This window comes from Phalaenopsis equestris, unplaced genomic scaffold (genome assembly GCF_001263595.1).
Source record: "Phalaenopsis equestris unplaced genomic scaffold, ASM126359v1 Scaffold000606, whole genome shotgun sequence".
Classification (NCBI taxonomy): domain Eukaryota; kingdom Viridiplantae; phylum Streptophyta; class Magnoliopsida; order Asparagales; family Orchidaceae; genus Phalaenopsis; species Phalaenopsis equestris.
In genome coordinates, this window is record NW_018165046.1 from 1373668 (window position 1) to 1385765 (window position 12098).

General features: G+C 35.1%; 2 protein-coding genes across 3 annotated transcripts in view; both read right to left on the minus strand.

The window, feature by feature from the left end:
* Nucleotides 1–981: 981 nt before the first annotated feature.
* LOC110029851 (receptor-like protein kinase) lies at nucleotides 982–6724 on the minus strand. The gene is made up of 3 exons (XM_020732312.1): nucleotides 6464–6724; nucleotides 1897–4843; nucleotides 982–1702 (listed from the first exon to the last, which is right to left on the minus strand). The coding sequence occupies exons 2-3, from the start codon at nucleotides 4841–4843 to the stop codon at nucleotides 1320–1322; spliced, it is 3330 nt and encodes a 1109-aa protein (XP_020587971.1). The 5' UTR covers nucleotides 6464–6724; the 3' UTR covers nucleotides 982–1319.
* A 1758-nt stretch (nucleotides 6725–8482) lies between these two features.
* The window catches only part of LOC110029843 (protein ecdysoneless homolog), a 19698-nt gene continuing 16082 nt past the window's right edge, over nucleotides 8483–12098 (minus strand). The window contains exons 4-5 of one of the 2 annotated variants that reach the window (XM_020732303.1): nucleotides 11850–12010; nucleotides 8483–8984 (exon numbers count right to left, since the gene is read on the minus strand). In XM_020732303.1, coding sequence (XP_020587962.1) covers nucleotides 8808–8984; nucleotides 11850–12010 — 338 coding nt within the window. In that variant the 3' untranslated portion in view covers nucleotides 8483–8807. Of the gene's footprint in view, nucleotides 8985–11849; nucleotides 12014–12098 lie in introns of both variants that reach the window. The other variant, XM_020732302.1, reaches the window with a different exon arrangement.

A 12098-nucleotide genomic window follows, 5' to 3' on the forward strand; every position in this document is an offset into this window, starting at 1 on the left:
TTCGTTTAGAAAATTAATCTCAAATCATATTTAACTATTCATAAATTTACCTTAATAATATATCTATATTAAAATAGTTTGAATGAAAATAGAGACTGGATCCATACCGTACGTTACTTCAGGGACGACTTTGAATTGTCATCGTCGGACGGTGGGATCACCGCGCCGTCTTTTTCATCTGGACTCTGTGCGGTCCTCTTCTGTTTAATTTTAATTCTTATCTATTTACATAATCAACACTTTAAATTCTCTCTTTTTTTTATATATTTCGCTTTCAAAAATTTAATTTCAAATAAAACTATCACAATAATTTATTTTCTTAAAAGAAATAAGCTTCTTAGTGCCTAAATTATGACATTAAAGTATGATAAAAAAAATTTTTTTTCGAAAAATATAAGTCTAAAAGGCAATATGCACAATTCAAATCTACAATCTCATGTTATACTCTTAATCACTATATCATCTTTGAGAGCACATACTATAAATATTTATGCGTCATCAAGAAATTTTATAATTTAGTATGAGTCTTTAAATTAAAAAAAAAAATCCAGACTCTCGATTTCAGGAAGTTTATAATGAAACAAACTGTCAAATAAGAAGAATCCAATAATATAAAAATGGGTCTCTAAATTTTCCACAATAGGACAAGTCAATTTGCAAGTGGGCAGTCCGAGTCATCAAAGAAGAGCTAGCTTCGGGGAGAAACTTGTTTGATATGGCTCATATACTAAATAAGAGACAGATCTTGGAGTGGAGCGGAGCATAACCATCTGTTTAATTACGGGAGTTTCGTTAAGTGGGTTCGGGGTGCGAGGAAAAAGCCCCCATGGTGTGGTACAGGATAATTTTCTAATTACATACATCTGTTTAATTACGGGAGTTTCGTTAAGTGGGTTGGGGGTGCGAGGAAAAAGTCCCCACGGTGTGGTACAGGATAATTGTGTAATTACATATATATATATATATATATATATTGTGTTTGTAACCCTGAGGGCATGTATTGTATTCAAGAAATCAAAAAGCGGCCGCTACTCATTGCTCCTAAGGACGTAGGCACATTGCCAAACTTCGTTAAATCCTTATATTTGTTCTTGATCGTTCTGTTGATTCCTGCACTTCTTTGCCCTAATTTCTCAACATACCTCAATTGATCATTAGACAGACTCTCAATCTTGTCTTCAAGGTGCCTTAATGTGAACTACTTTTATACATATCACTAGAGGGTGTGGAAAATATTACAAGCAATCCGCGAATCAAATACAAAAAATTAATTCATGTAGATGCATCCTACACCCTACTAATCTCTATACTCCACTATTTCAATCCTCAGTAGAGCCAGCCACATTCATTTTTTGTTTCTTCAAACAAATCTCACTGGACTTGATGTCAGTTAACCGTTTCACCACATCTCTCATTGAAGGTCTCTTGCTAGTCTCTTTCAATGTGCACTCTAAGCCTAACATGACTACTTCACAAATTTCTTTTCCTGCTCTGGATTCCGAAACTTCATCCATTAAATCTGGATCAATGATCACACTCATATCATCTATTCCACTGAAGCTTGATCTCACCCAACTAACCAAGTTTGAGCTCTCTGAAAAAGACGAGCCTACCGCCATCTTTCTCGTTATCAGTTCGATCAAGACGACGCCATAACTATAAACATCAGATTCCTTGTTTCTCCTGGAAGTGAATGCAGTCTCTGAAATGCAAAACCAACAAAAAAACTCAGAAAACAAGCCTGAGAGAGAACCTCAACTCTGAACAAACGCTGCAAAATCAAAACTTTTTTAGTGGTGTTGGAGATGAGAAGCATTTTATGTATGAAAATGAAGTAGATAATAGGTAAAATGGAATAAGACTTTGCAAATTATGACAAAGATTCAGAATTTACACCTGGGGACATATAACCAATGGTGCCCATTATCCCAGTACTGGTTGGGGTGGCTGAAAATTGATCCAAGAATTTAGCAATTCCAAAATCTGTGATGTGGGGCTCCATTTCGGAGTCCAAAAGTACATTTTTTGGCTTTATGTCGCAGTGGATGATGGCCGGATTACAGTCCCAATGGAGGTAAGATAAACCTTGAGCAATCCCCAAGGCGATTCTGTAACGTAATTCCCAATCAAGAACTGAGGGCGGCTTCATCTCATGCAACACATCATGAAGACTTCCATTTTCCATATATTTATACAATATTAGTCCATAATCAGTTCTCAACCAGAAATTCACCAATCTCATTAAATTCCTGTGCTTGATTTTCCCTAGTGTTTGAATTTCTCTCACCATGCTTGCACTAGAACCCTTCTGAGCTCCAAAAACAAGTTTTTTCACAGCATACACTTCTTCTGGGCTTAATGAAGCCTTATAAACTGTTCCATGAGCTCCTCTCCCTATAACATATTTCTCATCCATGTTCTCTGTCGCCTCCATCACTTTCTTCAGAAGCAAAGAAGAACCTTCATGTAAAGAGAGAGATTCTTCCACCACTATTTTTCTACACATGGGGAGTACGCAAACTAATACAAAAATCACCAAGAAACAGAAGAGTAATGAGCCAATAACTATGGCAGCCAATTCAATCTTACTAAGTGAGCTTTTCGGGTAGCTCGAGTCGCTGTTGCACGGTTTTAAGATGGTTTTACCTAAGCAAGATGAGCAAGAATCACAAAGATCATTATTTCCGATGAAGGAGCTCGGTAAAGACTGCAACAACTTACGCAACTTTTCTGGCACTGGACCTACAAACCGATTATATGCAAAATTCACGTAAATCAATGAGTGGAGTTCTCCCAATGGTTTGAGGCTTCCTGATAGATTATTTTGAGATAGATCCAAGCTCTGGACTTTGTTCAAATTTGCCACCAGTGGAGAAATCTGACCTGTAAGCCCATTGCTGCTAAGATTCAAGACCTCCAGATTCTGTAATGAACCCAATGAAGATGGAATTTGTCCACCCAAAACATTGCCTCCTAAATGAATCTCGATAAGATCATTAAGCTGTGACAGGAAATTAGGAACCCCTCCACTGAACTGATTCTCTTGCAGCAGCAACCGAGAGATATCTGTTAGTTCCTCCATGCTTGACGGTATTGAACCATTCAAAGAATTGAAACCAAGGTCTAAAAGAAAGAGCATTTTACAGTGAGAGATCTCAAGAGGTAGATGACCATCCAGACTATTGTAAGAAAGATTCAAAACTCCGACTTGCTGCAAATTACCGATTTCGTGAGGAATAGATCCGGTGAGCTTGTTTCTTGACCAGTTTATCGAAGAAAGATTCACACAGTTGCCGACGGTGGTAGGAATGCTCCCATTCAAATTATTCACACTTAAATCCATGTAGTTCAAACTCGATCGAATCGCCCAATTAGGAAGAGAACCAGTGAGATTATTATGGCTAAGAATCAGTCTCGTTAAGCTTATGCAGTTTCCAATATCTGGAGGAATGGAGCCCTCCAAAAAATTAAGACCCAAATTCAAGACCTCCAACTTTCTTCCATGGCAGATTCCAGGTGGTATTGCACCAGTGAAGAAATTGTCAGTGAAATCAATCACCAAAAGGCTGATATTACTTCCCAGACCCTGAGGTATAGCTCCGCGAAATTTGTTTCCATAAAGAGATAATTTTTTAAGACTTTTCAGCTCCAAAACCTCCTGCGGGAGATCCCCAGACAGTTTATTGTAGTAGAGAAGAATTTCTTGAAGCTTTTGTAGCTTCCAGATCTCAACAGGGATTTCTCCACTCAATTTATTGCTGAAAAGATAGAGCTTCTGCAAATTACTTAGTTTACCGACTTCTTTCGGAATTCTCCCTTCTAATTCGTTTTCATGAATTTGTAAATCTGACAACAAACTGCAATTGCCAATCTCAGGAGGAATTGGCCCTATCAAAGAGTTCTCAAACAAGTGAAGTTCTAAAAGCTCAGTTAATAAACCAATAGAAAAGGGTATCTGGCCTGTTAATCTATTATTACCAGCTGCAAAAATACTCAAACTACTACAGTTTCCCAGACCTTCAGGAACTTCTCCTTCAAACTCGTTATTTGACAAGACCAGCCATAGCAGCTCCTTGCAGCTACTTGGGATTAGAGGAATCCTTCCCGTAAGGCCATTACTGCTGACATCAACATAATTAAGACCTTTGATTTTATTTAAACTGTTTGGAAGAGATCCTCTCAGCTGGTTGTTGGCAAGATAGAGTTCCTCTAACATGGTGCAGTTTCCGATTGAATCGGGCACGAAACTGGTCAAGAGATTATCACTCAACCATAAAGAGACCATCTTTCTCAAATTTCCGACACTTGGTGGAATAGTACCACTGAGATTGTTTTGGTTCAGGAAAATTGTTTCAAGCTCTGTGTTTTGAAATAAGGAATCTGGAATGCTTCCATGGAGGAAGTTACTGTAGAGAGAGAGATAAGAAAGCCTGTTTAAGTTTCCTAGGGATTTAGGTATTTCGCCTGAGAAAGCATTGTTTGAAAGATCGAAGTATTGGAGACGAGTGCAATTTCCCAGCTCCGGTGGGATCGAACCAGAGAGAGCATTGAAACCAAAATCAATTCTTTCAAGATGATTTAGTTGTCCAATCTCTGGTCCTAAGCTGCCTGATATCCCAATGGATGAGAAGTTGAGAGAAACAACATAGTTATGACTGCTACAGTAGACTCCAGACCAGCTGCAAGGGGTAGGATCTGAAGATTTCCAGGTCGATTTTATGCTGGAGGGCAATATAAGTCTTTTTGAAAGAGAAAGAAGAGATTTTCCTTCAGAATTCAAGCCATATGAATGAAGAACAAGAACTGATAAGAGGAATGAGCAGTGCCAGAGAAGAGAAGCCATCTGAAATATAAATGGGAACACTTAGCTAAAACAACACAGGCAAAGCAATAAAAGAGATCTATGCCTCATAAAAACAACAGGGATGACTGAAATGAAGCGATAAATGAAACTAAAATGTTAAACAATGCAAACACCAAGTAGCTATGTTACAACATGTTACAAAATTGATGAGATAAAGAAAAAATAAGGCAAAAAGAATCATACATGTAGATTTACGTGGAAATCCTTGGCAGGAAATGCCATCGGCAAAGGAGAAGAAAATTAAGTGCACTTGAGGAAAATTACAAGGTGAAGTACTTAGGGTTCGCCACCAACAACTGACTTTCTTTATATATCAAAACCTGATGAAAATAACATATATATACATAGGAGTGTATAATGCCCTCCTCTACCACCACAGATCCCCAAGAAAATTTTTCCATAACTTTGATTGTGCCACATATGTCACACTGCAAACTTTTTGATCGAAGCACAACATAATTCGGGTCTCAAATTTTAACACTTAAACATTTACAGCTATATGGATGGATGGAGAAAAAAGAACTATAAAATAAATCCAAAGTAGTTTGGAGAAGAAAAATGATTATATAAGAACAAAATTATAGACACATTGACCTAGTGGTTGAGAGTTTTGCCTTTTAACCAAGAGGTCTTGGGTTCAAGCCCTTAAATATGCATTGTCGGTGTGCATGTTGTGCGTGTGCGTGCGCTTGTGATTAAATTCGTTCAAATCACCCCAGCCAAATAATATATATAAGCAAGAAATCATAAGGTGATGTTTGGCTACAGCAGAAGATTCATGTTAATAGGATTTAACAAATCCGCAGATTTCGGTCAGTTCTCGACGGCAGGCAAGAACGACGACTTAAATCCACATAATCCATCTTCTACTCGGCTTTGATAAATCTGGATTTATGCCGGAGAAGAGACGGAATGGAAAAAAACAGACAGAGAGATTTGGATTTAACGGAGAATTGGATTTGATTTTCCCTTTTTTTTTTGTGTTTGGTTGGATTCAGGTGAAATCCAGTTTTAAAACCTATGAAAAGTCTGCCGCCAAATACCCCCTAAGAGTGAAAAGTTTTTTTAATATTATTGTTTTGGTTACCAAAGAAATAGGGGAGCAAAACCCGCATAGGCAAAATCCCAATGAAATAAAATGAGCTGAAATGACTTACTGTAACTAATGAGCGCATTTAGGAGCTGGTTTGGGTACAAGCAGTACTTGGCAAATCTTATAAATTCAGAACTAGTAAATACTGGAGGATTTAAACCTAATTAAATCTTAAGAAATTGTTTATAAGATAATATAAGACATAGATTTAAATGAAAAACCAGAAAAAAGTTTTAAGAAAAAGTACTATAAATCTCTTAAATCACACATTCCCCATGGTTTACCTTGAAAATAAGAATAACATGGCATTTAAAAAGGTGATTTGGCCAGATTCAAACAAACAAGTACATATAGTAAGAAAAAGCTAGCGAAATCTTTCTACAGCAGTAGGAATTTATGAAGTTATATCCAGCATTGCTCTTACAGAATGCATGTAAAGTACTAAACCCTAAACCCTAAACCCTAAACAAAACCAGAGAAATACGTAACGGTGGATGTTCCATTACCTTCTTTCAGCTCCAAAATCCAAGCTTTCCACTCATGTTTTCTAGGTTTTAAACCCGTCGGAGGTACATGGAGAATCAGCAGGGTCAGCTATTTATTCTCGGATTTTCGCTGTTCTTTTCTGTAGTGGGTTTGGCGTTGACCGAATTAAGGTTGTTCACACAGACGCAGTGTTCACACCGAACGCCCGAAAAGGAATTTAAAATCTGAATCTGATGATTGTGCTTTCGCCCCCATGTAGTTGACTTTCTGCGATATTTGCATAAATCCTGTTCAGAATATTACTATTTTCAAAAAAGTAATCTAGTCAGGGAAATATGCTCCGGGTAGGGTCTAAATGAGTCGAATATGAGCGAGCACAGGATTAGCTCGTGTGGTAGGGTCTAAATGAGTCGAATATGAGCGAGCACAGAATTAGCTCGTGTTACTTCTAAGGGGTAATATGATGTCAGAATTAGTATTTCTATACCGATTTTGACTTGTGACTAGGGGTGTAAACAAGCCGAACACTAGCTGTTCACGAACAAAGAGTCGTTTTGTCAACCATTATTTTTTACATGATATTGAACTCTGATTTTTGTAGGTTGGTTGTTATCAATGTACCTACTACTTCGTTTATGCTTGGGAGGATATAAAGCTAGCTTTGCATTTTAATACTGAAAATGGGAGTGGTTTTTCCCCGCACTGGTAGCGTAGAAAATTATATTTGAGTTAGAATTCTTGGTTTCAGCACCAGTTACCAAAACATAATTATTGTGCATAATTAAGGTGCAACCTGTATGCTTTTGCTTCTATGCTTGTTTGTTACTGGTATTTTAATTCATTTAGCATTGATTGCCATTAAATATTCTTGCAAATAGGCTCGTGGAGCAAGAGATTGAAGAAGCTAAGCGTATGCTTCAATTGCTTCCTATATGGGCAACCTGCTTAGCCATTGGCGTAGTCTTCTCTCAGTGTTCAACTTTGTTCAACAAACAAGCCGAACACGAGCTGTTCACGAACAACGAGCCAAATTGACAGCCCTAACCATAATCACGTAGCCGTAAGAAGTTAAGAGTTGGGGCAAAATTAAAAAAATTATTATTTATATTAAAACATCATTTGAATCTAATTTAATAATTTTTATTCTATTGTCTTAATTAATACTTTTATTTGATTATAAATCTTTTTAGCCTTGTAATCAATTAATTTTTTTTAAAAATACTAGTCATTAATACACACACACATAATTGATGAGTAGTATTTCGAGTCAAAACGTACCGAACATGAGCTTCTTAACGAGCCGAACACGAGTTGTTCACATAAATGACAATATTTTGTCATGAAAATGATTAATATGATCTCCAAATAGAGAGCAAGTAAATTTTTGGAGAACTGCAAGGGCAACAGCCGAACACGAGTTGTTCACATAAATGACAATATTTTATCATGAAAATGATTAAAATGATCTCCAAATAGAGCGCAAGTAAATTTTTGGAGAACTGCAAGAGCAACATTTTCACAGCAATAATAAATAATGAAACACATGTAAAAGCTCCACTGCAAACAAATCTCTCTTCTCAGCTACTCAAACTCACCATTAGGGTTGTAAACGAATCGAGTTGAGCACAAGTCGCCATCATCTTGAGCTTAATGAGGTTCGTGCTCAAGCTAAAATCTAAGAGTTCAAACTGAACCGAACGTGAATCAACTTGTTTAGTATGAAAAAAAGGAAAATAATATTAATTCAAATAATTTTATAATAAAATAACAGAATAAGAACTTGAAGAATAAATAATAAGAGACCATTTCATATAAAATTTAAAATATTTTTAATAATTTTTTTTTAAAATTTAATTTTAATATATATTAATTATTTTTTAAATGAAGGGGCTCAGCAGCTAAAGAGGTTGGCTTGAGCTTGGCTCATTAGCTCATCGAGGTCAATTTACGAGTCAATTATCAAGCCGAGCCCAAGCCTATGTAAATACCAAACTATGGATGTCAGTTCTGTAAATACATAAGAATCATGTAGCATGCCATGTAAATCTCACTTTAAATTGAGGGGGCCAAAAAATTTACATACAATTTAAACAAAACAAAACTTCTATCAAAATTACAATAATATATCTGATATGAATGTTTCACTGACTATATGAACAAAACGTAATTATTTGTGCATCCTGCACCGAACACAACCGACTCAACATTGTCCTGTTCATTTTATCTGATTTTTATCTCAGATGACTTTCAGAAGTACATAAAATATAGAATACATTACATAGTGTAATAAATTCTGCATTCATGCTACTATGGTATAATAGGATAAAGTCAATTAACCTATGTATTATGCTGGATAGTATGAAATTAAGTCTCTTTCATGCTCGCCGGAACATTCAAGCCCATGAGTCCGAGCATGTTTGAGGCGGGGCCGGGAAGACCTTGCTGGGATGCGAAGGATTCGAGGAAGCTTTGCACCAGATTCATGTCCACATCGACTGGTGTTAGATCTTCATCTGCGTGCTTCCAAGAGTTTGATGTGCCCTACACATTGAAAGAAAAGCTAAGAAGTTATTAAAGCATATAGATTATTGAATCCTAAGTGATTTGTAATGTTAGTATCCTCATATTTCAAAGAAGGGACATTGATTCGTTAGAGCCGTCAAACTAATCAAAATATGTGTTTGAGAGAGGCCTCTGATGTTTTGCCAAGTATTTCATTTTGAGAAACTCAATTTCTAGCAACTTGGAGAAAGAAGTCAAGAAAACTCACAGTGAGGATTCAATTTCCATGTGAGGATTCAATTTCCATGATTAATAGCAAATAATTGGGTTTGTTGTGTATTTAGATTCATTGTATTGGGTTTGATTTACCAATATCTCAAGTATGACAAACATAAATAAAATCACTAGATTTCATCTAAAGTATTCAAAATATTTATGAACTCACAAAAAGTATTTTAAAATGTTTGGCTATTTAAATGAGTTTATTTTCTACTTATTTCAATTATTCCCTATTTACTTTAAAAGCTAAAATTAGATTAAATATTATTTATTTGTGCTTACAAGCTTAATTGGCTTATCATTATGATATAGATCGCATATAACTGTTTGCATATTCGATTGATTCTATAGTTTTCATTAAATACATTGAGTTTGCAATGTATTTTTAAATATGCTAATTATATCATTAATTTGCTAATCAAGAAAATAAACTTTGATTATTAATATTCATTAATTAACTATTTTATATGTAAACAAATTTAATCTATTTTAGATGTTTCATATATTACATTAATATTTTCTGAATGTATTGATTATGCTTAATTTAGTGCTACATACATAATTATGCTACACAGCCATACATAAAAACTTTTAGTTTGATTATGTCTTTATTGAGTTCATTCAGTTATTAACATTTATTTTGACACATAATATCATATGTTTTAGTTTTATATTCATCTAATTTTGAAGTAATGTCCTTGATGACTTCCAGAACCTAATCCATGAAGCATGATCCATAAGTTTCGCTTCTAGAAATAAGAAGTTGATGCAATCCTTAAACTAGGTAACTATTCATCTTCCCTTCTTTGTTTTATTTTATTTTATTTATTTATTTATTTTGACAGACCTTACAAGCTCTACCATACTCCTTAAAGTGGCAGTCAAAAAACTATAGTTTTCTTTATTAAATTTTTATATTTTCGGTGGACTATAAGACTTAACTAATTTATACATTGTTTGTTGATGTTTTGTATTTTGTTAACCATACAAAGTCATTGCTATTTTCACAGCAAAGGGAGAGCTAATATGTTATTGGGTTCCCCGTGGTTCAGAATCCATATCAATAGCAAATATTTTCGATGTTTTTTGCCAGAAAATGTCAAAATTGTATCACAACATCAAACTTGAAAGCAACACAAAAGTAACACATCACCAAATGAATCCCTATAAAAAAACCACAACAAAAACAAACCTTTAGTTGCGTCCTATTAGAACACAACAGAAAATGTCAGCAACCCTTTTTTTCCATTGCGTCCTATTGAGTGTCATATTTTCATTTAATTTTAATAAATTAAAATTATCTTTTTATAGAATATGTCAAAATCTTTTTAGGTCAATATTTGTCTTTCTTAGCATAAGTTAACTTTAAAACATCTACTCTCCTAACCAGATCATCAGATGGTTGACGTTTAGTGTGACCAAATAATGGTCTTTCTTAGCATAAGTTAACTTTAAAACATCTACAATCCTAACCAGATCATCACATGGTTGACGTTTAGTGTGACCAAACAATGTAAGACAACTCTCTCTAATCTTGTCCGTCACTGGAGCTCCACAGACAACTCTCTTTAATCTTGTCCGTCACTGGAGCTCCACAAACTCTATCACGGATATATTCATTTCGCATTTTGTCTCTAAGGTCAAGCCACTCATTCACCTAAGCATTCTCATCTCAGTAACACTTAACTTTGTTTTATGCTTTTCTTTTAAAGGCCAACATTCTGCACCATAGAGCATTGCAAGACTCACCACCATCTTATAAAATTTTCCATTCAGTATAAGCAATACTTTTCTATCACACAATAGGCCCAATTCATTCCTCGACTTCAAACAACCAACTTGAATTCTATTAATAACATCCCCGCCTATATCACGTTAAGTTTGAACAATAGAACCGAGATATCTAAAATGTTGACACCTTTTAATAATTTGAACACCCATAACTACAACTCTACCACTAGAGTTGCTACTACTACAATTACATTCTATGTATTCAGTTTTAGTTCTACTCAAACGAAGGTCTTTAGACTCCAATGTACTCCAATGTAGACCTCCATAATTCCATAATTCAACTTTTTCCCGAACTCTATCTCTAGTCTTATCAACAAGAAAGATATCATCAACAAAAAACATACACCAAGGTACATCCTCCTATAAATGTCCAGTAAGAGCATCAAAAAGAATGAGCCTAAAGCCAATATGTAATGTAACCCAAATGAAATAGGAAAATCATTGGTCAATCCTCATTCTAGTAGAACACAACAGCTCTAGTACAGACATCTTTAATGAATTGAATATAAGTCGTATCAATACTTTTGTTTTCTAGAACACTTCAAAGGACTTGTCTTGGAACCTTATCGTAAGTTTTTTTTCCAAATCAATAAAGATCATATCTAGATCCTCCTTTTTCTAAATGAATCCCTAAAAAAATATAAAAAGAAAAAAGGAAATAAAAAAAACTTAACCAATACAAGCATTCTGTATACAACGTAATTGGTTTGAAGGAATTAAACCAAAACGTAAAGTTCATGCAGAATATGCATAAATGTGATTTAGTCCATAAGGCAGAAGAAAAAAAAAATAACTACAGTATATATATAATTAGAGAGTTCATATAGAAGCTACCTCATCCTCAGTGTCGGGCTGCCTTGCGGCACGAATAAAACTATTTTTCAGGGCCGTTGAGCTTAGTTCCTGATTGAGAGCATCAGAATAAGACTGCATAAAAGTATCTTCAGTGTCATCATATATAGCATTTTCACCCATATCATCATCTTCTTCTGAATCTTCTGAAGCAGAAAACAACCAATGATAAATAGACGAGGCTAACAGAATGTTAAAATTACTTCAAAAAAGATAAGAGTTGTGGGGGGG